The following is a 22,612-nucleotide window of genomic DNA, read 5'->3' as shown; positions in this document are numbered from 1 at the left end:
AGTGGCAGAGCGAGCAGCGAGCAGGACAACGGCAGAGAATGGCATATCTCTACTGAAGAGACTTGAGAACCTTGTTTAACATACGATCTCTATTGAAGAGACTTGACAAAGGCCTGCAAAGGGTCAGCCGCGTCGCAGACTGGAAAGACTGACCTGCTCGAGCTTGGCGACCTCTGCCTTGAACGCCTCGACTTGTTTCCAGCAGTCCAGTGGCCTGTCGCCGTTGGCCCTGCAGAGTGAGTATCAGCAGCGTGCGCAAAGAGTCGGGCGGGTCACACACCGGTAGCACGTCTCGACACCCTGCCGCGCGAGCTTGACGCCGTCGCCCTCCTTGTTCCGCTTGTCCTTCATGCGCTCGATCTTTTCCCTGATGTGGTCGATATCGCTGCCGAGGACGTGGGCGCTCATGCCGGGCTTTTCCCTGTCGAGGTTCTCCTTTTCGAGGGCGGCGGAGATGGCGCTGAGGATGTCTGCTTCCTGTGCGCGGAGGTGGGCGGACTCGGCGGCGAGGCGGCGGCGGACGACGTCGTCGGTGGTGGATGTGGGCGTGGGTTCATGGGGGGTGGATAGGCGGGAGATGAGGGCGGGGGAGAACTGCGGGGGTCAGCGGGGGGGGGGACATGGCGGCGGGCTCACCTGGACAGAGGTGTTTGGTTCCTGGGGGTGGATGAGCTGGTCCGCCGGCTGGGATGACTGTGCTGCGCCCATTTTGTATGCGGGGGGAGGGGGAGGGGGAGGGGGAGATGTATAAAGGTGGCTGGCTAGGGTGGCCCGCGCCTACTGCCTGGGTGTATCTCCACGCCTATCCCAATGACCTATCGCCACGCCTATCCCTCTCCCCTATCGCCACGCCTATCCAATACAAAGAAGCGTTGCCACCCTCATGTCTCCTGTTCCCCCTCCCAGTTCTCCCCCCCCCCCATGGCAGCATACACGCACTCGCAGCAATGGCCAACAACCCCCCCGCATCCTCCATCTCCATCCGGGGCGCCGCAGCAGCACCCGCCCGCGTGGTCGCCAATGCCCTCCGCGGCGCCGGCATCTCCGCCAGGTCGCAGGGCATGGACGTCGACGGCGGCGGGGCTCGGGGCGGAGACAGGCCGCGGGGCATCGAGAGGAGAAAGAGGTCCTCCGGCCCCCTAGACCAGGTAGGTTCGTCTTGCACAGATCCCGGGCGTACACCTCTTTTCATCGCCATGCATGAGACAGAGTGCTCACCATTCGGACCATTTCCCTCCCATCCCGGCCTCTCACGTCCCGCCGCCGCATCCTCATCGCACGCCTCCAGACCGGCCGGCATCGACCGCCACAGGGCGGGCCACCTGTCGACAGACCATACGGCAGGTCCGCCCCTCTTCGCGGCACAGCCAGAAGAGGCGCACGCGGCGGTCTCTCCAACCCAGGCCGCGCACCGTCCGGCACACCCCCAGGCATCTCCGCCCTCCGACAGGCACCTTCAAAAGCCGAAAAGGACCACGCGAAATCGGAACTGTCAAGAAAGCTGTCGAGTGCAGAGATGAAAGCGTGGCTGGAAAACCGCATGATTGCCCCCGGTGTACTTGACATGTCGGTGAGTGCGGTCGCGAGTGTTCATCGCATCTTTGGCAAGCGCTGATAGACAAACCCAGAACCTGCCAAACGACGAGTGGATCAAGTCGAACGGAATCTTCCCACCGGGACATCCCCATGCGCCCCCCACCGCCGGTCTAGTGTTCTGGAGACTTATCGACCAGACATTCCAAAAGGTGCCTCTTTGCTTTTACAAACTGACCAACATGCTAAAGCTCTCGATCAAACTTAGACCGACAAGATTACAATACACACCCTCTCCCTTGCCAACAACAACTTTTCCCACCTCAAACAGCTCGAAAAACTACCCATCTGGCTGCCCGACATCCGCGCTCTAGACTTGAGCGGTAATCCCATCAACCATATCTCCGAGCTCGATAATATCTTGGCGTCAGGCGAGAAGAAGGGGAAAGCGAATGCAGGCATGGGCAGCTTGAAGAGTCTTGTGGAGCTTAAATTGAATGACTGTCTTTTCAGGGAAAAGACACTGGCAAGACCGGACGGAGAAGCTGTTTACAAGCAGTACGTCTTCTCCCTCCCCAACATGAAAGACGCTATGCTAACACCCAACAGTGAGATTCTCCGACGATTCCCAGGTCTAAGGATCCTCGACGGCGTCAGCCTCGAACGCGTCATCTTCCCTATCGAGCGGAAACCCAAGGTGAAGCATACGGAAGAAGAAAAAGCGGCTCTTATCGCGAGACCGTTTTCCTTTCCCGTCGAGGTCAGACCCGACTTTTTCTCTGAAGAAGCGGCGAGGAATTTCGCCATGGCTTTCTGTGCAAAGTTCTTCCCCTGCTTTGACAACAACCGCACCGAATGTCTCCCCGCGTACGCACCCAACGCCCTCATCTCCATCGCCGCCAACACCCTCACCTCCCGTTCTGCCCAACAGCAAGTCGTCCTCAAATCCCGGCTCGACCGCCCGAACCCGGTCCCCTTTGAACCGTGGATCAACCTGCCCTCACGCAACTTTTTCCGTAACGCCACCTCTATCCACCAACGCATGGAGACCCTCAAAACAGCGGCTGACCCGGCGCAGTTGGCCGAATGGTGGGAAAAGGCGGTGCCGAGGACGGAACATCCGTTGACAGAGGCCAGCAAGTGGTGTTTCGAGTGCTGGGTGCTGGATAGTGAGCGGGGGCATGTCAGGCTGTGTCTCATGATACAGGGACAGTTTAGAGAGTTGCCGTCCGGCACGTATCGGTCCTTCTCCAGGACATTTATCTTGGTGGAAGCTCCCGAGGGGTCTCCGTGAGTCCATCATTTAGTCCCCTACCTCGCTTGGCTGACCATTGAAAAAAAAAAAAAAAAAAAAAAAGAGCATTCAACGCTGGATACCCAGCAAGTATCCTGTCAGACACCATGGTCGTGCATTCCTTTTTCGGTACCGGCGCATTCGACACAACTCGGCCGCTGGGTATGAACGGCGTCACCATCCAGCCGCCTTCTATCCCATTCACCCCTTCTGCCGTTCCTGCCCAAGCTGCTTCCGGTCTTGGTAGTGGCGTCAATCCATCATTATCCTCTATCAGTCCAGGTGCCGGTGCCGGTGTCGGTCCCGGCGCCTCGTCAAACGGATCATCATCAGCCGCCGCCGCGCCAGACCCCGCAACCCAACAATCACTCATCTCCCAAATCTCCTCAAGGACGGGGATGAACGCCCAATACGCGGGCATGTGTTTGGTGCAGAATGGATGGGATCCAGAAGCGGCGATCAAGAATTTTGAAGAGATCAAATCGTCGATTCCGGCCGAGGCGTTTCAGTAAAACGTTTCGGGCGTGGGGGGGGGGGAAGGGGGGGCGAGGTGTCATTCATTTTCAGAACTGCAAAACGCAAATCACAAATCATCACGGAAATCATCGAAATTTCCTCCAAATAAACACATCGCATCAGGTTATCTAGGGCGCGGAACATTGAAGCCAGGAAGAGGGAGGAGGCACGGAATGAGGAATTTGTTTGGTAGGAGAGGGAAAAGGCGTCGGGTGTCTTTGGCGTAGTAATACTCAAACTTTTTTTTTTCGAATTTTGATCAGATAATCATCATATATGTATTTGTTCCCCCCCCCCTCCGAGCATTGCACTTCTATATTCTTTTCCCTGCTTAACAAACTTCTATATATATATATATATAATGACAACAAAAATAGATGATTAATTAGACATCTCAACGAACCTAAACCCTTTACAACTCTATAGTAATTGCGTATATGCCCCCCTGCACATCCAAGATCCCAAGAAGAGGATCAAGTAGAGTAACTACCATATGCATCAGCCTTTTGTTCTCTTTTATTTAGGGCTGACCTATTTTTAAAACAATTAAAAATTAAAACTTACATAAAGAAAGGGTTCTTCATATCCGTCGTATCCTCCGCACCCAACTCTTGTCCCCTTTTCTCAATCTCCTCCTCACTCAACCCCATCTCCGCTATCGCCCGGGTCTTCTTCCTGTTACAATATTCGAGCCAGATGCGCCAGATGACGATCGTGGCGAATTCGACGCCCATACAGCATGCGATGGCGATCTATATTTGTGTACAAAGTTTAGTTATTATGCGGTGAGGAACTTTAGTTATTATGCGGTGAGGGTGAGGGGCAGCGGAAGAGATATGGAGACGTACGGTGCCGGGAATGTAGTGTGGGGCATCTTTGGCCTTCATCACTTGAGAACCGGCAATGTTGCCAGTGCTAATAAATGAATAATTTGACGTGTATTAGTCGCTATTTACTTCTGGTTCTCCCCGAGAAAAAAAAAAAGACGAGAGAAGAAACGAAGAAGAAAAAAAAAAAACTCACCAGTAAGCGATAAAGGTCATGGAGCTCATGACACTTCGTTTGGTACGACCGGCAGTGTTGGAAGAGATGAGAGCCCATGCAGAGAAGAGAGGGACAACAAAGCTGGATCGGGGGAAAGGTCAGAGAGATAACTTGGGGGTTAGCAAAGTCCAGGCTTACGTGACTGTCATAAAGTACATCCCCCACTTGACCCATCGGTACGTGTCGTCCTCGGGAAGGAGAGCGAGGAAAAGGAGCTGGCCATCAATTTATTCTCAGCTATTGATCCCAAATATCAACTTGGGGGAGGATGGCTTACGCCGATGAAGGGGAAGACGGTACTGATCATCATAAAGTACATCCTGATTCCCTTGAACTTGCCTGTCAGGATACCGATAAAGGCGAACCAAAGGACAGAGGCAACACTTCGAGGGATACCGTACAGAATGACTTCACTTTCAGTGCTGTTATTATTGCACTTTTCGTCAGCTGATAGGAGCTCCTGGCACGAAAACGCGATCGGATAATCTTACAAGCCAAAAGATTTGTTGATGACAGTACCAAAGGTAGTAAGAGCACCATTACACTAAAAAGACATGAGCATTCACCAACGCACAGTCACATGCCCACCACTCTACTCACCACAGACGACATGAAGGCGTTGATAAACTGAAAGTACAACACGGGATCCAAAAAAGTTTCACAAACTTGGTCCCACTTCCAGGTCTTTCTACCAGTCAAATCAGTACCAGCATTGTTCTTCATGACTCTGGCACAGGCGATCCTCTTCTCCTCTGGCTTTAGCCAGCTGACCTCATTGGGAGTACCGAGCAAGAAGAAAGCTACACCAGCAGCAAGCAAAGTTTGACCACCGAGGAAGACGGCAATCCTCGCCATGCCTCGAAACCACCAGGGTTTCTGTTGGCAGCTTTGGCAATACCGTACATGGTCAAATCGACAACGATACCCCAGCCGGCGTTGGCACTCTGGAAGACGAGAGAACGAGAATTGTGCTCTTGGGTGGTGTACCAGTTGGCAATGATAAGGTTGAAACCGGGGCTGATTGTGCATTCAAAAGCACCTTGGAGCAGTCGGAGAACGAGAAAAGGTGCAAAGGACTTGAGGAAACCTTGTGCAAGGACAACAATACCCCAGCAAAACCTGGTGGGTATCGGCTTGAGCCTTCAGCGGATAAAGAAGATATATACTCACATGTAGATTGTCAAGCACTTGCCCATGTCTGGTATTTTGTCAGTTCGATTCTTGGGATTTTGGCCCCTGCCCATAAACTCACTAAAGCGTTGCAGAATGATGTTTGAAGGGAACTCGCAAATACCATAGGCCGTATCTGTGAATAAGACGGTAAGTGAACTGGTCGCTGGCCATCAAAGTTTTTGCTTACAGAACACCACAGTTAAGAGAGAGTATTGGTTACCATGCATACCGGTATCAGCTTGCACGCCGTACAGGTTCTGTGTGTCGTCAGAGAGGGTTACAGCCCGGGCGTACGCTGGCATACCATGGTACCGAGACTGCCATAAACTCTTTGTCAGTATCATCCAATAGCAACTTATGAATGAAACAAATACGTACCCGGTCTTGTCCGTCTGCTGAATACCATAACACCACCACATTAAAGGCAAAAGAATCCAGTCCACCTTGCGCTTGAGCTTCTTGTATTGTTCTTCTGTGTATTCATCGGCCATCAGAAGACTTGAAAATCACATTAGTTGATAGGTTTGCTTCAGTAATCCACAGTCATCACTCACGCATCTTCGGCGATCTTGACTTCCTCTACCGTCACCAAGTTTCCATTATCGGCAACAATCTGCTTCTCATCTGGGTAGTCATCCAGATGGAAATTAGTCAAATGGTGATGGGTTAAGTTTTGTTTTTTTATCTCGTCAGACATGTTGAGCGTCCCTTCGTGATACGTATATGGTTGTTGTGACTTTCGAAGGGATGTTTGCAGAAAAGTAAGCCTGCAGCAGTCTGTCAGATATCAGACTTGTCTGTGGTGATGTGTCTGGGTTCAGTAGAAATGGGTACAGAAGACACTTATACCATTACTTGCCTATCAGCTGAGACGTTCTGTAAGGCAGATAAGCCCTACTTCATATTTGAAAACAGGTCAGACAAAAGATAAGGTGGGAGCCAAGAGTTAAAGGCCATATCCGACCGCAGTTCGACCCCATTTCCAAGGGCACAGTTCAGGACATACGAGATAAGAGCAATTAGCGTCCTGAAGAAAGGACGATTATCTTTCGGTCCGGTATTTCGGCCTTCGGCATGATCATTCAGTATCAGTAGATTTTCCCAGCCCGCTAATATTACAGAAGCATGTTTTTTGATCCTAGTATTAGGATAACACTGTAATGTCTGAGCCTCGAGAGGTTGTTACTAACTGCCGTTTAAAGCAGGATTAGAGTGCGAGCAATAAGAAAGAAAAAGGCAAATAGGACGAGTTGAGTTGCTAATTAATATCAGCGCTTGATGATATGAATTCGGTCATCTTGCTTTTTTAGTGGAGCCTTGGCAGATAAATTGACCGTGTTGCACATACCGTACCAGCACCCTTATCAGAAAATTAGCCGCTATTTCCGGTGGTCATTCCCACGTTATCTTTCACTGATACTTTTCCAGCGCAGCCCCCATCCACCAGTGTCATGTTTGAGATATGCGGCCAATAAACAACTTGTAAGGGCTGGCGCTTTGTAAATCTAACTCATAAGCTGTGAGCTGCGACGACACCACGTACTAGCGTGAACTATAAAGCACAGGCATTAGAGGGCCGATGATATAGATAAGCAGGATGGCCAACGAACACGTAGTGGTGGTGGACGCATCAGGTGCAGGAGATATGACAGAACGGCGATGCCTGTTTATCAAAAAATTGTAATTGGAGGAGGTCTAACTGGACTGGATGAATATAAATGATTGTTCTAGAACGACGTAAGGCTGTATAAGATGTACGAGGTTTACGAAGATATCCATCTCTTGGCTGAAGGACTCGAGCCCTAAGAAAAAAAAAAGAGGCGATCCGTCCTAATTATATAAACTATGCAGCTCGACATATAAATAAGATTTTAATAATCAAAAAGATTATAACAGCGGCTGGTTTCGATCCAGCGACTTCAAGGTACCCAAATAAATATGAGCCTTGCATTCTTCCTCTGAATTACGCTGTTTCATAATTCTAAATATAAAGGATACCATATAGAAGTAGTACAAATGGGCAGTGGTAATATTTTGTTTTAGTTTTAAAACCTTGTTGTATTTATAATTTTTTACAACCGTGTCCAAAGTATAGTTAGATGTCGAATGGCTTTGCCCAGCCATATTAAGAAAATGCCATGACCAATATAAATACGTGAAAGGATATGTGAAAGGCATGAGCATTTATGCATAACTGCTGCCGACATATATCCACCGAGATCTAATATAATTCTATTACATTTATGAAGACACAACCTAACAAAAAGATGAAACGATTCTTAAACCCGGATTCCTTATCATAAAACAGATCTATAAGATCCTAGAGTTATAAAACTTGTATATAGAAGATGGTACTCTTTGTTGCCAACAAGATGCTAAACGCTTTTCCCATCTCCTTTAGAAGATAATTTGACAAATTTAGGCCTTCTCGACGTGGTCAGAGACGCCCTTGTCTTCACCGACCTGGTGGTGAAGGGCGACATCGAAAGCGTTGACATGGGTGCTGGCGAACTTGCGAGCAGAGATCTTGCGCTCAAAGAGCAAGTCAAGCTGTAACGGGGCGCATCAGCATTTTGTTTCCCTCGCTTCAGCATCATCATGTGAAGAAAGAACTAACCTCCGCATAGGTTCGGCCGGAAGGTTCCGGTACACGGAAGTATGCGTAGATAAGACAGAGGAAACAAGAACCGGCCCAGAAGAAACCAGCGTAGTTGCCCCAGTTCCAAGCGGTAGGGTTGATCATGTAAGGAGTAAGGACATTGCAGATGATGGCAATAACGTTGTAGGCAGCACGCCCGAGAGCGACGGTCTTGATCGAGAGTCGTCGAGAAGCAATTTCACCGACCAAGGAATAAGCAACGGTACTGCAAAGCACCCTGTTAGAACTGTTCGTGAAAAGTGAAAAAACGGTAACTTACCCTACAGTGCACTGGTAGAAGATAGCCCAGACCAACATGAGAGAACCAGTAGCCAAACCAGCTTCCCTTTGCTTAGAATCCGGGATCAAGCCCATGAAGCCCATGATCAAGAGAGCGACAAAGAGACCAGATAGACCAATGAGGATAAGCTGCCTTCGACCGAACCCAAGGGCCATAAGACTCCAGGCGCCAAAGACACCGACCATGTTGATTGCGTACTGTCCCATAGCGAAATCGTAAGGGACAGTACCCGTGAGACCAGCTTGCTCAAAGAAGTAGGTACTCTGCTCGATAATTAGTGATATTCTAATTTAAGTAAGGCTGTACTTACGTAGTTACTGAAAGTGTTACCTGAAAGGTTCTGCATACTCCAGATGGCGCAAACAATTTCAGTACGACGGAGGTCCACACCCCTGAAGCAGTCCAAGAAAGAAGCACCGGAAGTAATGTCCTTTTCGAGTTCAGTAGTGTGACGGATCATGTCGGCAGTCTCATCAACGTCATAAGAGACATTGCGTTTCGGGGAGGCAAGGCGCATCAGAGACTTCTTCGCTTCTTCCAGTCGGCCGTGTCGAATCAACCACCAAGGAGATTCGGGAGCGAAGATGACACCCGCGAGAATGAGAGGAGGCCATACCCACTATAACCCCTGAGCAATGAAGACGGTCAATAAGTAATCGTAACTCACCTGAACAGCATAAGGGATACGATAAGCCCACTGATCATCACGTGAGAACATAGCCCTGATGACCCCGACACCTATGAGCTGGCCCCAACCCCAGCAGAAGTTGGCATAACAGGTCAAGCTAAGCAAAAGGTTAATATAAAAATCCGTTGCTAAAATTTGGCGAGTAGACTTACTAGCCACGAAGAGCGATAGGGCAGACATCACTGGCATAGGAAATGGCAATAGACTGGAAAACACCCCAAGGAATACCGGCCAAAATCTCACCTGCAAGGAGGACTTGAATGTTGGGAGCGCAGAAGAAAATGGTGATAACAGCCGCAAGCCAGAGAAGACTCGCTATAAGAACCTTTCGATAACCATATCGTTCAGTGAAAATACCGTTGACTGCAGGAAAAGTAAGTGGCTACAAAAGATTTGAGAGCGTGTACACCACTCACCGATCAAACCAATGATCTGCCCACACTGGGCACCGTTTGACAGCCCCGTTTGCCATCGTGCAGGAACCTGCCAAGTACCGTCATCGAGTTCCACACCGAATTTTCGGTTAAAAGGGTCAAACGCGTCTGTGCTCCACGTAAGTGAGATCCATAGATTAAGGAATGAAACTTACAGAAGTTACCAAGTAAAGAGATGTCGTAGCCTTCCATGGCACAACATGAAGAGATGAGGATAGACCAGGCGATGGCCTTGGGATACAATCGGAGACCCTCTAGAAGAGTCATGTTCTGTTCCTTTTCTATAAATCCAGGCACGTATTAGCGATTTGCATCTACAGTTGAGACACGGAAAGGAAGGGAAGAATGTTCACTTACCTGTTGCGGCGGCAGCATTGGCGTACATGGCAGCCATTTCCTTGTCTTCCTGCAATAATAGTCCATCTTCAGACACCTTGCGAGAAGGACTGTTGGGGACATTCTCGACAGAAGTCGAGGTGATAGCAAGGTCTTCACCGGCCATATTATTTATTCGATTGGGCTATGTGGTGCTGGGAGGATCGAAAGATTGGGATCAATTTAAATGTCGAGTGATGAATCGAATATCGAAATCGAATTCTTTAGAAAGATGGTTGTTTGGTGGGAAATACACAGTCAACGTCGGCCGTTGTTGGAGAAGAACTGGTGCGCGGAAGAGATTTTAGAACTATCTAGAATTGGCTCAGGTATGCGATGATGAGAAATATCCTTGTGGGGACCCAGAGAAATTTCGCCTATTTATTTATAATGCGCGTTTTCTTCGTTGCATCCAACCTCCATAGATCTTGCATGGACGGACTGTTTCAATGACGGCAAAGAATGTTGCGTTGTTTGCAACAAACGGACCGGTCACCGATTAGTGAGTCTAGTTGTATGGCACATAAAGAGTAGCTGGCTGAGGCCGTCGAATGATGAAGGCGCAATAGAGAATCTGATGCAACAGCGAAAGGAAAATCAGATACATGTATTATCCGTAACGCAAGGCCGTTCCTTATGCGGCAAGGGAATGGCGGCTTAATCCCTGAGATCCCAAACCCTGGCTCAGGCAACGGTCGGGTATCGTCTCTGCGTTTCCGCCTGTAAACTTCGCGGACAGAGCAACATGGTAGGGTAAATTGAGAGGGGAACACAAGGTCTTCTGGTCCCGTGACCCAAAACGACGGCCACACTTTGCCGAAAGTAACCGGCGCGACTCAGCTCGACTCTATCATATCGATATGCGATATGATTAGGCCAGACCTCCGTATCGGACCCGTTCACGGACTGTTAACGAATCGAAATAGCATGTATTTCATGGATCCTCGTCATTATCAGCAGCAAAAGCCCTGTGATACGTTCTGATACGGTCCGCTCGCCGGAAAGGTCCGTAGATAACCACCGTATCTCCCAATATCCGCCTTTGTGGTGTATGGAGCCCCCCTGATCGACGTAAAACAGGTCGCCAGCTTATTGTGATGTAAATTATAATTGAATCTCGATTTTTCCGCTTTCGATCCGTACGGGCGTGTATGTCAGTCAGCTGTTCAACAACTGCAACGCTATATTTGGTCTTATAGGCGTTTTAATGATCGGCCGAATTCCCGACCTGTTTCCGAAAAGGAAGTAAGGCGATCATTGTTACTTTCATCTTTACTAATCTCTTGCCGCTATAACCTAGACTACGAAACCGCCTTTAGACTCTTTTCAATTGCCAATCGCCTTTATAGTATCTTCCTTGCTTGTATGAGGTTTAATCCTTTCCGGGGTCTCGCCCTTACATAAGCTGTCCGTCGGTCGTAAGTCGACCGTACGAGGGCTATGTTTGGCGATTGTCAGGGATAAACAATTGCTTTGACTTTAGTAAGGTACCTACCGGAGGGTCAGGCTTGTTATCAAGAATCTTCTCAATCTCCTCCATAACCTCAGAGGTCAATTTAGGGTAGATATCAAGTGCCTTTACGTTCTCCTTGATCTGTTCGGGCTGTGTGCCGGGGAGACGTGAGTCAGCTCAAATACTGTATTGACTTCGGACGGCTTTGCCGACATAATGATCACCTTACCTTGGTGGCACCGAGCTGTTGTCCATATGTCAGAAATTTCAACTCTATAACCTTGGACCGTGTCGTAAATTACTCACAATACAAGTGGACACTCCCTTGTGCTTCAAAGTCCAAGCCAAAGCAAGGTTGGTCATTGAACCACCAAGCCTCTCGGCGATCTTAGTGAGCTTCTTAACTTTTTCAATCTTAGCCTTGCCCTCGGGAGACTCGAGTTCCTTGATACGCTCGTCCATCGCGCCTCCGAGGTTGTGGTGGTATCGAGAGTCTTGAGGAATGCCATCGTTGTATTTGCCGGTGAGCATACCAGAATCGAGAGGAGACCAGATGGTACTGCACTGAGTAGTAAGTTGGATTTTCCGTCCCAATCTTTCCAGCGAACTAACCTTCCAAAGTTTTCGTATCGCCAGAGAGGCTCGTATTCCGTCTCAAATCGCTCGCGATGAAGCATAGAGTAATGAGGTTGCTCAGCAACGGGACCGACCATGTTGAGTCGACGAGCAATCTCAGTGGCTTGCTGAATCTGCATGGCCGACCACTCAGATGTACCCCAGTAGAAGGTAAGACCCTCTTTTCACCGCAAAATCAGCCGTGTTATTTGGCATAGGTCTTGGGAACAGGGGACATACTGTCAATGAGGTAGTTGAAGGCTCGAACGGTCTCCTCCAAAGGAGTGGTTACGTCAGGTCTGCGATGTATCAGTAGTTGCTCATGATTGTTCTTTGGCTACTAACCGGTGAGCGAAGACAATGTCCACTGAAGGAGACGTCAGCTATCAGGATGTAACCTTGAACAGCTACTTACCATAGTCGAGTCCAAGCCTCTTAAGAGACTTGTTAACACCTTCTATGATGTGCTTGCGGCTCAAACCACGAGTGTTATGCCTCTCCTTATCACCAGTGCCGAAAAAGACCTTGGTGGTGACGATGATGTCGCTTCGATCCTTTTTTGTAAAATCAGACATCTGAAGGGTTCCTTGACGCCAAAGCATTACTCACCCAGCCAAGCTCCTTGATAACCCTGCCCATCTGGGACTCAGACTATAGTGGTTCAACAGTTAGCATATGGGTACAGCTTACAGCTGATACCTCATCGCGACTCACCTCTCCAGCGGCGTAGGCCTCGGCATTCTTGTGACGTGTAAGTCGTTGACTAAATGTATGTTCTCCGCAACCAACTCACGTCAAACATGTTGATACCACAGTCGAAAGCAGTCTGCATCAGCTCCTTGACGAGGTCACCCTTTTGGTTATATCCAACGCTGAACATCTTATCAGCACTGACGATTTAGGCGCGCTTGCTATATGGCATGCTCACGTCAACCATCCACCATAGCTGAAAACGGGAACCCGCTATTACTCCCATCATTACTCATTCGCTTGTACAATATCTTCGTTCAGCTTACAAGACCTGAGTTTCCAAGGTTTCGGTACTATAGACATTAGGGTTAGAAAGACAGTCAAACAGCGCTCGTGCGAAATAAGCGCCCAGCTTACAAGCATCTTCTTGGGTTCGAATCGCTGGCCGGACATTGTGCTATAAACTGCGCGCCTTGGGGCTATAATAGATGCTCTTAGTGAACCCAACGTAACGGATAGATCAGATGGATGGATGTGCCAAAGCTCGAGATCGTCCAAGGTTGTTGGGGAATGTCCTCGAGTATCCAGAGTATGGAGTATATATAGACCGGGCGGCGGGTTATCTGACATCCATTCAGGGTAGGTAGAAAGGTGGAGGTGGAGGTGGAGGTGGAGGGAGGTAGTGTCGCTCTCAGCCAATCAATTGGAGGAAAGAAGAGCGGAAGCAAATGCACAATGATACACCCCGGGGAACGATGACGTTGCGACTTGCTGCTGCTGGGAACACTTCCGTAAACCAAGCCGTAAACAGAACGAGTACTGCACGACCACCCAAAGAATAGGCTGGTTTCACATCTTATACCCAGGGTTAGGCAACAGAAGCTACATTATCCAGTAACTATCGCCGTGATAGAAATAAAACCTTCCCTTAGGATTTGACGAGATGGATCTCGTTCCGTGTAAGTTTCTCGGCCTTCCACATCGTTAGTCTTTGAACAGATATTAACTTCGCCCCGTAGACATGTATTATGAGAAGCAAGAGGCTGGATCTCAGCTCTGTAAGCACCACTCTAGTCCGAAAATGACCTGACTAAGCTGATCTCCCCTGATAGGTGCTCAACACTGCCTGTATGTCAAGTTGTCATGGCGGAATCAGCGCATGGCCGCCCATATAGCAGACTGATGTATACTTCCGTAGGAATAACCTTCTCCAGCAGTATACCTACTCTGAGTTTGACTTGGCTGATATCGCGAAGAGGTAAACATCTGCATGACTGTTGTATCACATTACACTAACGCATTCCCAGACTTGACCAAGCTGAGAACGCTACTCTCGATGTTAACCATCAGCTTAGAAAGTCTTACAACTACGATGATACTGGTTATTTCTCCATTTCAGTATTAGAACGCGCATTGGAAGTTTGGGACCTAACCATGGTTAGGTGGAGAGGTGAAGCCATGAAGCCATATCAAGACCATCCAGAGTAAGCTGCATTTTACGATCAACAGCACAATCCGTTGACCAAACATGTAACAGAGATCAAGCCGCTTTTATTCTTAATCTCGCATCTCACTGGTTTACCCTCCGTCGCTTCGCCCCCAATCCTCCTCATGCTGCTGCCTCCAAAAGGTGGTACAACCTCAACTCCTTCCTCGCTGACGGCCCCGAATGGATCTCCCCTACCTACCTTCACATGGTGCTGACACAGGCCGAGCAAGAAGGCTACTCCGTATTTGTCATCAGAAAGGCAACACCGGGGACCAAAGAAGGCGAAGAAGCAGGTGAAGCGGAAGGATGGGGAGATGGCGGCATCGGTCAGTTGCCGGAATCTCTGGGTGATGTGATGGCCGTGGAGCTAGGCGAGCCAGTGGGAAGGTCTGGTGGACTGTTAAGTGGGACGATTGGACCCACAAAAGAATCCAAAACTACTCAAATGTCTATACCCGCCGACCCGAATACTACCACTGTAGATGCTGAACCTTCGTCACCGTCCCGACCTCCTCGTCGACGCCGTCAGCCGGATCTATCGTCAGACCCAACCGAGATCGTCGACGACCCTTACGCTCGACCCGCTCCTTCTCGCTCACGACAATCATCTTCACGTTCCAACCCTGCCCAACATCAAGTTATCGGAGATGATGAAGGCGACATCTTTGATCAGACTCATGGTATTCCATCACATTATGATGAGACACCTGACGATGATAATGCTGACGACGATTTTGAAATGAGCCGTTCTCGGGCGTACGCTGGTACGATGGACTTCCAGTTTCAAAGTCGGAGTTATGATGACGAGGATGAGGCTCTCCAAGCAGCTCTGAAAGCTAGTATGGCAGACCTGCCCGAAGGATGGGAGATGCCTGATATCTTGAAACCAGAAAGCGAGAGACAGGCATTTACTACTACTACCAGCATTATGACTACTACTACTACTACTCCACCGGTAGCGCCGGAAGCGCAAAGGGAAGAATCTCCTGTGGCGACATCAGTAGCTGAGGAAAAGGACATTGTAGAGTCAAACGAAGTAGAGGACGATAGCGATGACGTTCAACCAGCCGAGGAACCATCCCCTGGTAAGTCTCTGTCATTTCATTATCTACAGATGACAAAGCTAACATCATTGCAGAGGAGATTCGACGAAGGCGTCTTGCTCGCTTCGGTTAGTCTTGTCCCAGGCTTCCAGTTAATTTTTCTTTCCATCAGTTATTCAAGATTATGATGGGGAATTTTCACCTTTGGAAGATGCGGACTAATGCGCGATAGAGTCAAGAGGAATATGCATATTGTACAAACAACGATTTACATCCGTTTGGACCTTTTTGAACTGCTTGGCACCACGTGATACTGAAAAAAACCGGATTGACTATGGGTGGATTGTCACTGGTGGATGTGAAGTAGAGTCGCTTGCAGCCATGGTATTCCAAAGAATGAAGAGAATCAGAATATGCTATAGTCTCGATATTAGCACATTTTATCTTCATGAGTTGTACAAACACTCACCAAGCTTCCCGCGTAGAGAATGAACAGATTTCTCGCCCTCTTATTACCCACTATCGCCCTAGTCAAACTAAATACTCCTCTTTCCACGGGATTCAACGCCTGAATAGCTCTTTGGGCTTCTCGTCCCTTGAATGCCTCAAACGGATTAAGCGACTCGTCGTACTTGTCTTTATACTTTCCGATTTCTTCATCTCTCCTTCCCAGCACACCGGTCAACAGTCCCCCTGTGCCACCTCCCGAGGAGTATGCCCCACCTGAGGGTCCAGCCTTGGCAAATGAAGAATCTCGGTACGATCCCATGTATCTCACTTTCTCGTACAGCTTAAGATTATCGGTTTGAAGGGATTTAACTTCAGTGCGCAAATCTGATATGGTCTCGAATTGTTTCCGCAATTCGTCTTCCAGCTCAGCATTGCGCTGTCGGAAACGGTCACGTTGGGAAGTGACGATAGGGAGGATAGAGGTATCTTGAGAGCCAGAATTGGCGGGCGATGCACGGCCGTCCTGACGTGATATCAGAAGTTGCTTGTTGAAGCAGGGTAAGAAAACTCACAGGCTTGCTACCGATATCTAACCCAGCAAGGCCCTGCCCTGGGGTTCCAACCCGGTCTTCTCGATTGTTTAAGACCATCAAGTCACTTTCCAGCTTCTCAACTAATTCTCTTTGCAAGGCCAAATCCACCTGCAGACCCTCAATCATCTCCTCCGCCTTAGCATGCTCGCTGGAAAGATCTTCCCAAGAAACCCGAAGCTTTGTGAGATCTTCCAGAAGACGACGGTTCTTCGAGGTGAGGAGTTTTTCGAGAGATTGACCGCGTTGCTTGTTGGCGACAGAAGCGTTTGGGTCGGGCAACCGAGGCTCCTCTCCGTCGTTATCTTCAAAGTCGGCTCCAGAGAATTCCACATACTTCATAATTTCAAGCTCTCGCTTGATTTCATCGTAATCGGCCATCCCCTTCATCTTGGCCTTCAATCCATCAACCTCGGCAGTTCGAGCAGCAATTTCCTTCGCAGATTCCTCGGCCTGTTTTTTGAACTGGCGATCCGCTTCGGCTTTGGCGTCCTTGGCAGCATCAAGAGCGGCGAGTATGCGAGATGCTTCGGCTTCAAGTTCGGATATTTGTGCTTCGAATGCTTTGACTTTCTCAGCCTGCTGGGAGCCTGAACGAACAGACTCAATTTCAGAACGGAGAATCTCCTACGAATATGGATCAAAAGGGCTGAACATGACTTATAAACGGAAGGACTCACATTTCGTCGTTCGACGCTTGCTACACGTTCGTTGGCTCGAGCAAGGTCAGCGGCCACCATGTCTAGCTCGGCCAATCTCGCAGCAACGTCTTGCTCTGAGGGGGCACATTAGCGATAATAAGGTCAAAGGCGTCTGGTAACTTACCTTGGCGTTGGTTAGCGTTAAGAAGTTTAGCCTCTGCACTCTCGTTGGACATATGGAGATCTCGCAGTTGTTTTTTGACCATCTCCACTTGTCTCTGAAGGTCCTTTTCTCTTTCTTCGTAATTGCGCATCCTCTCGTCGTACTCTGCATTGAGCTCGTTTTCCTTCTGAGTAACCCTTTCTTGAATTAAATCATCCATCTTTTACGTGTCAGCCCATGTAGGTTCAAATATCACTGCACAACGTACCTTTTCCTCTAGCTGTTCAACCTTGCTCTCAGCCTTCTTCCTCTTCTCCTCCACGTTGGCGGCTTCTCCCAAACTTTTCTTCAATTCCCCGTTTTCCTCTCTCAGTCTGGCTAACTCGCTCTCCAGCATCCTGGCTTCCGCCACTTTGATCGTCTGATCTACAGCTGCATCCAAAAGGGGGTAGGGATCAGGCGCGTCGGCAAGTAACTTGTACACATTCAAGAACGATGTTTCAGACATCTTTGACCGTCGGGTGAGGGCATCGATTTCACCTTGATAAGCCTTGAGAAGGACCTTGATGGCCGCAAATTTCTCAGCATCATCTGGGAGTTTCTTGAATTCTACGAGAGGGGTTATGTCTAGTTCAATCGATTAGACGAAATGGAAACGTACCTCGAGTCTGCTCTGCTAACTTCTTACGGCCGATCAGGTTCTCTTTTTGATTGTCAACAAGCTCAACAGCCGTTGTGTCTAAATTCTTTTGAAGTTCCGACAGATTAATTTCTATATAAAAGCATGTCAGTAACTCGAAAGTGTTCAAATGGGAAGATGCAGTTGGGACAAGATGTGAGAGTCGCTCACCCTTCCACGTAGCCAAAGCGGCCGAGAAATTTTGCTCTGCCATGATGAATCTAGCACACCACTACCTTCTATTTCTAGTCCTGGGAAGTTATGTCTAAGAGATATGAAGAAGTCGAAGAAATATCTCCAAGTATACCTGGTGTCAAAGGTAAATGACGATCGTGGTGCTTGCGAAAAGCGAGAACAACCGCCACCAAACAAACTCGGGGCATTTTGAGGAACGCACCGAGATCGGGACCACTTCGTCTGTCCAGCATAGCGAGATAGGTTTTGCTGTAAATTCGACCCGCGTTTGCTGTAAGTTCAAAATGCATCACGGTTTGCTGCTGTAATTTGTGCTTTGTTGTTTGCTGTAATTTCATTCGAATCCTCATATCTCCTTCAGTTCTGCATATTATGCAATGCTTAGCCCTTGGGATATGTGGTAACAAGAGGTCTGTTTTATAAGCGAACATTATCAGCAGTGTGTATGCACTGAAGAAACTAATGAGTATCAATCCTCTCATAATTGAGTATAGGCGACTTTTTTTGCAACATCCACCATATATGACTATCGTTTCCGTTAAGGAGCACCATCATTACATAAGGCATATGAATCATGACATATGATCCAGTCATTATTCTCCACATGCAAAGCCCTTCCTGCTCCATTAACAAAAAGGTTCCAACTTTTGTTAGTTTTTCTGCTGTTCATGTTGGAGAAAGGACTCACCGACCGTGACCTCAGCTCCTATTTATTAACTATTTAAATTATTTGTATTTATGATGGTAAGAGGTGGAGTCGGATGTGGAGGAACTGGCTTGCGGATGGCCGAGAGGGGGTAGGATAACATGACTGATCCTGTTATGACGACAGTCGAGATAACGGCAGCCGGTAGAATTCTGATACGGCAAGGGATATATATATTAGCACACCAATGTTCGAATGTGGATCATGCATTTTATCAGCCATAACAAACACTAATTACAACTGTACATCTAACTAGCTGAATCAGTACCATAAACATGCCAGTTCTTCTCGAAGGGTAAATATATGAGAGAGCGGGGAGCTGGTGGGGGGTGGGTGAAATGCGAGTGTGGATTTGGGAATGATGCTGACCAAGATACCTTTCCCGATAGGAGCTGCCACTGTAAGACCGTCAAATACACTGTCCAGGTGAGTGTCGCGCACTGACCCACGTATGAGCTTGATGCTGACATGTTCTACAGTCCAACACACCGGTGCCCTTCCAGGTAAGAGCGTTATCCGCAGAGGACGACCATAATGTACATCTATTCTAGGCAGATATCTGACTTCAAGTGCTCTAGCAATGCCAGTGCTCCATCTGTCGTAAAGTGGGTGGATACATGGGAAGTGTCAACATGATGGGCAACACCAAGACTCTCAACATTATTAGAGGCAAGGACAAGATCAAGTGCGCACCAAGCCATGTTATGACCGTTGTATCAGACCAAAAGGAAATTAACCATCTTATCAGGGTCTATGTTGCTGCACTCGATTTTGACGAGAATGACAAACCGACAAAAATGGGCACTTCCAAGAGGAGTTTCTGCACCGAGTGTAGCAGTATGCTTTGGAACTACCACGACGAGTGGCCTGACGTTCGTCCATCATCGTTTCACATCGTCATAGGAACGGGTAGCGAATTGGCTAACGCATAATTGTGGACATCTATAAAGTGGATCTATCCCTTCGCCTCATCTATTGACAAGCCTAACCCTCTCCCATCCATTCCCGAGTCGGCTTCACTCATCTGTATCAAGCGTGACTCGTGTCCTGAGCACGTCCCTGTACCCGCAGGAGCTAAAGTGTATGACGACTATGGCCCCGGTAATAGTATTGAGGTAAGTAGTATTGTAATCACTGGTGTATCATAACGAGCTCTATAACTGATGGGATGGACCGACAGGGTTGGCACAAGGAAAACAAGTGTTGGGCAGACTAATAGCTGGTTATTTAACTTCGCTGCGTAAATGGATACAGTCGAAAATAGTAGAAATCTCTGCAGTCATGAAGTTCGCATAAAGTTGAAACAGCGCAATAGAGCACCGGGTAAAATCGTTAAGGGATAATCATCTTACACGCGACTTGAAATACATGAGACTAGGACGAATGACGAACAGTTACAAAATCCGACCCCCCATTATTCTCCCATAAAAAGAAGTCCTTCAATCCATGGCTCCCTTTCCAGGCTTGTCACTTCTCTACCCTTCATTATCCAATTCCATTTCCATGTTCCTGAAGTGCGCAAAATGTCCTTCACAATCCTTCATCATCTCTTTGGCCATTTCGTAGACTTGAGAATCAGGAGCATTGTACATCATCGCATTCCTGATTATGTTATTGTATTAGTAAAATGATTCAAATACCACTAACTGTAAGGCGTGGGAAGACTCACGAGAACATGAGAAGCACATCCCTCTCAAGCTCGTCAATCCGCTCGATCCTCCCATCCTTGATCTTCCCTTTGATTGTCTTCAAGTCCATAGGTCTCTTGATCACCGAATAATAATCCGGAGCATCAGATTTCCTGACTGGGGACTCAAAGATCGTGCCGAATCTGTGGGAAGCCATCGCCTCGAGGAGGGAGAACAAGAATGGTTTGGACGATTTCTTGCCTTTTTCCTTGATGCTGTTGTTGGGCGTTGGGGCAGTGGGAGAGTCTGGATCAGGATTTTCCATATCGTCATCATTGTTATTGGTGGTGTCGTCATCATCATGGTCATCATGATCGTCGTTGTTTGCTGAAGCGTGCTCATTTTCGACCGACTCGCGAAGGTCTAGTCGGGGGACTACCTGTCAGCCGATCCAAAATTCGTCATCGGCAATGTTTTCAACAAACAAGAGAAAAACGTAGGTTTTTTTCTTCTTCCATTTTTAAAACAAGGAAAGATGAAGACTTACTTCGTGTAGTGGCCCGAGTTCCTCGACGCTCACGTTCAACAGGGGTTGGCGTGGCCGCAGCTTGTTGCTGCTGTTCGGGGAGACCAGATTTCCGGCGCGAGGCTCGGGTCGATTTACGTATTTCAGGCTCATGTTCCTCTGCCGCAGTTGGAGTTGGGGGTCCATCATCCGCGTCCGCCGCATCGGCAGTCTGACCTCGGACTGATTTAGAAACTACATCGTCCCTCATTCCCCGCCTACCTGCAGCAGGGGCAGCCGCACGTCTTGAACTTCTTCGTTCCCCCTCACCTCCTGGTGTAGCAGCAGAAGTTGTAGAGGAGACAGATGGAGCGCGCCGGGATATAGCAGGTGAAGTATCTTTGGGAGGTAAAGAAGGAGAAGCAGATGGTTTGGTCAGGGAAGAACGTTTGGAACGACGGCCACGAGTTGTAGGTGGTTCCTCCTCCTTTTCCTCGGCTCCTCCTTCTTCTTCTTCTTCTTCTGCAGCCTCTCCCGCTTCGAATTCTTCGGGTTCCTCGGTGACAGCGCCGCGTCGACTATTTCGCTTGGTAGGAGGTGCACCCTTGGGTTGTGAGACGGCTTTACGCTTATTAGTCTTCTTCTCGGGTACGACTTCCTCGTCCTGCTCCCCTTCTCCTTTTTCTTCCTCTTTCTCTGCATCCTCCTCCTCTTTTTCCTCATCGGCAGCAGTCTTGACAGATCGGGAAGGAGAGTGGTCGGAAGGAGCGGGCGAAAGTGGTGATGGCTGCGGAGAAAGAGTGGCGCGCGATGCATCGGGCGTCTTCATCTGTTCTATCGGGTTTTTTACTTTTGATTCAAGGAATTCAGGCTTTAATGATTTTGACGGTCCCTCCTGCTTCCCCAAAACAGAAACAGCTGGGTTCTCTTCCAAAGTTGAAGCGCCCACAATTTCAACACCCTTTCTAGGCTCTTCCACATCCTTTTGTTTCTCTTCCTTCTCCTTCTTCGCAAGTTCTGGGTCTACTTCACCCTCTTTCACAGGCCCATCCTCGACTGCTTTCTGGATCTCAGCCTTTCCAGGCATCCACTCTTCAACGGCCTTTTTACCATACTTTCTTTCTAACCCAGCCTTAATCTCTTCACGCAGTTGTTCATCCAATTCTCCTTTCTTGAGGGCAGTAATTTCAGACATGAGAGAGGTGAAGCGGGTTTCGTATGATGATATTTCGTTTTGCAGTTCCGTTAGACGGGCTATATAGTAGTTTTGGGCTAGACGAAGGTGCGATTTGGCTACCGAAAGTCTCAGTATGGCATTGAAAAGGCTATATTATGAAAAGCTTACCATGTGGCTTGATACCATCCGGCGCAGGCCTACATGTGAATCTCTTTTATCAGCCTCTGGCTCACATCTGACATTTCACAGATACAGATACTGTGCAATAAAACTCACACATTAATCCCGATAGCACCCATTAGTTCCTTGTATATCCCCTCACATCTCTCTGGCGTGAAAAGCTTTGCCGGTCTCGCATGCGGTGTAGCATCCTTGATACAAGGATGATCTAACAAAAGGCTGCTGACCTCTGCCCAGCTGAATGCTCCGAGTTTATAGACTGCCTGGGAAAGGAGGAGTTTTTCTTGGGTTGTCAAGGAATCGGATAGGGGTGTCTGTGAAGACATGGCTCTGGAGCAAGTTAGGAATGGCCGGAAATGAAGGATTCAAGATGAGATGATCATTGGAACGCGGAAAGTAAGGGCGATATTCA

General features: G+C 48.5%; 9 protein-coding genes and 1 non-coding gene across 10 annotated transcripts; 3 read left to right on the top strand and 7 right to left on the bottom strand.

Annotated features, from left to right (window-relative positions):
* Nucleotides 1-89: 89 nt before the first annotated feature.
* On the bottom strand, nucleotides 90-708 carry CNBH3370 (hypothetical protein; the record flags this gene model as incomplete). The annotated part of the gene is made up of 4 exons (XM_768792.1): nucleotides 90-113; nucleotides 154-229; nucleotides 281-594; nucleotides 637-708. The coding sequence occupies 4 exons, from the start codon at nucleotides 706-708 to the stop codon at nucleotides 90-92; spliced, it is 486 nt and encodes a 161-aa protein (XP_773885.1).
* Nucleotides 709-947: 239 nt separating this feature from the next.
* Nucleotides 948-3,339, top strand: CNBH3360 (hypothetical protein; the record flags this gene model as incomplete). Its single annotated transcript, XM_768791.1, has 6 exons — nucleotides 948-1,148; nucleotides 1,289-1,570; nucleotides 1,629-1,745; nucleotides 1,802-2,091; nucleotides 2,143-2,823; nucleotides 2,892-3,339. 6 exons carry the CDS (start codon nucleotides 948-950, stop codon nucleotides 3,337-3,339), a joined length of 2,019 nt encoding a protein of 672 aa, XP_773884.1.
* A 477-nt stretch (nucleotides 3,340-3,816) lies between these two features.
* On the bottom strand, nucleotides 3,817-6,257 carry CNBH3350 (hypothetical protein; the record flags this gene model as incomplete). Its single annotated transcript, XM_768790.1, has 15 exons — nucleotides 3,817-3,829; nucleotides 3,908-4,095; nucleotides 4,192-4,258; nucleotides 4,367-4,468; nucleotides 4,526-4,602; nucleotides 4,665-4,809; nucleotides 4,879-4,931; nucleotides 4,988-5,187; nucleotides 5,256-5,506; nucleotides 5,558-5,585; nucleotides 5,640-5,693; nucleotides 5,748-5,817; nucleotides 5,865-5,877; nucleotides 5,939-6,058; nucleotides 6,115-6,257. The coding sequence occupies 15 exons, from the start codon at nucleotides 6,255-6,257 to the stop codon at nucleotides 3,817-3,819; spliced, it is 1,524 nt and encodes a 507-aa protein (XP_773883.1).
* A 1,193-nt stretch (nucleotides 6,258-7,450) lies between these two features.
* Nucleotides 7,451-7,533, bottom strand: CNBHt080. The gene is given in 2 exon segments: nucleotides 7,451-7,487; nucleotides 7,497-7,533. It is a non-coding gene; the product is annotated as a tRNA-Met (tRNA).
* Nucleotides 7,534-7,978: 445 nt separating this feature from the next.
* Nucleotides 7,979-10,123, bottom strand: CNBH3340 (hypothetical protein; the record flags this gene model as incomplete). Its single annotated transcript, XM_768789.1, has 9 exons — nucleotides 7,979-8,110; nucleotides 8,178-8,424; nucleotides 8,479-8,762; nucleotides 8,810-9,118; nucleotides 9,167-9,284; nucleotides 9,340-9,550; nucleotides 9,604-9,729; nucleotides 9,777-9,902; nucleotides 9,979-10,123. The coding sequence occupies 9 exons, from the start codon at nucleotides 10,121-10,123 to the stop codon at nucleotides 7,979-7,981; spliced, it is 1,698 nt and encodes a 565-aa protein (XP_773882.1).
* A 1,269-nt stretch (nucleotides 10,124-11,392) lies between these two features.
* Nucleotides 11,393-13,207, bottom strand: CNBH3330 (hypothetical protein; the record flags this gene model as incomplete). Its single annotated transcript, XM_768788.1, has 14 exons — nucleotides 11,393-11,434; nucleotides 11,492-11,599; nucleotides 11,679-11,693; nucleotides 11,756-12,008; nucleotides 12,062-12,245; nucleotides 12,305-12,363; nucleotides 12,410-12,431; nucleotides 12,480-12,618; nucleotides 12,674-12,715; nucleotides 12,779-12,805; nucleotides 12,858-12,936; nucleotides 12,993-13,027; nucleotides 13,081-13,107; nucleotides 13,172-13,207. The coding sequence occupies 14 exons, from the start codon at nucleotides 13,205-13,207 to the stop codon at nucleotides 11,393-11,395; spliced, it is 1,068 nt and encodes a 355-aa protein (XP_773881.1).
* Nucleotides 13,208-13,697: 490 nt separating this feature from the next.
* CNBH3320 (hypothetical protein) lies at nucleotides 13,698-15,419 on the top strand (the record flags this gene model as incomplete). The annotated part of the gene is made up of 7 exons (XM_768787.1): nucleotides 13,698-13,713; nucleotides 13,774-13,812; nucleotides 13,867-13,882; nucleotides 13,953-14,012; nucleotides 14,062-14,238; nucleotides 14,292-15,328; nucleotides 15,382-15,419. The coding sequence occupies 7 exons, from the start codon at nucleotides 13,698-13,700 to the stop codon at nucleotides 15,417-15,419; spliced, it is 1,383 nt and encodes a 460-aa protein (XP_773880.1).
* A 199-nt stretch (nucleotides 15,420-15,618) lies between these two features.
* On the bottom strand, nucleotides 15,619-18,023 carry CNBH3310 (hypothetical protein; the record flags this gene model as incomplete). The annotated part of the gene is made up of 8 exons (XM_768786.1): nucleotides 15,619-15,702; nucleotides 15,756-16,259; nucleotides 16,309-16,953; nucleotides 17,007-17,101; nucleotides 17,152-17,350; nucleotides 17,399-17,739; nucleotides 17,792-17,902; nucleotides 17,981-18,023. 8 exons carry the CDS (start codon nucleotides 18,021-18,023, stop codon nucleotides 15,619-15,621), a joined length of 2,022 nt encoding a protein of 673 aa, XP_773879.1.
* Nucleotides 18,024-19,327: 1,304 nt separating this feature from the next.
* CNBH3300 (hypothetical protein) lies at nucleotides 19,328-19,642 on the top strand (the record flags this gene model as incomplete). The annotated part of the gene is made up of 1 exon (XM_768785.1): nucleotides 19,328-19,642. The coding sequence occupies one exon, from the start codon at nucleotides 19,328-19,330 to the stop codon at nucleotides 19,640-19,642; it is 315 nt and encodes a 104-aa protein (XP_773878.1).
* Nucleotides 19,643-20,185: 543 nt separating this feature from the next.
* CNBH3290 (hypothetical protein) lies at nucleotides 20,186-22,526 on the bottom strand (the record flags this gene model as incomplete). The annotated part of the gene is made up of 5 exons (XM_768784.1): nucleotides 20,186-20,312; nucleotides 20,380-20,773; nucleotides 20,886-22,136; nucleotides 22,189-22,217; nucleotides 22,297-22,526. The coding sequence occupies 5 exons, from the start codon at nucleotides 22,524-22,526 to the stop codon at nucleotides 20,186-20,188; spliced, it is 2,031 nt and encodes a 676-aa protein (XP_773877.1).
* Between the last annotated feature and the right edge of the window lie 86 nt (nucleotides 22,527-22,612).

This window comes from Cryptococcus neoformans, chromosome 8, assembly GCF_000149385.1.
Source record: "Cryptococcus neoformans var. neoformans B-3501A chromosome 8, whole genome shotgun sequence".
Lineage (NCBI taxonomy): Eukaryota > Fungi > Basidiomycota > Tremellomycetes > Tremellales > Cryptococcaceae > Cryptococcus > Cryptococcus deneoformans.
Note: the sequence above shows the minus strand (reverse complement) of the source record. Positions and strands in the feature narration are given on the sequence as shown.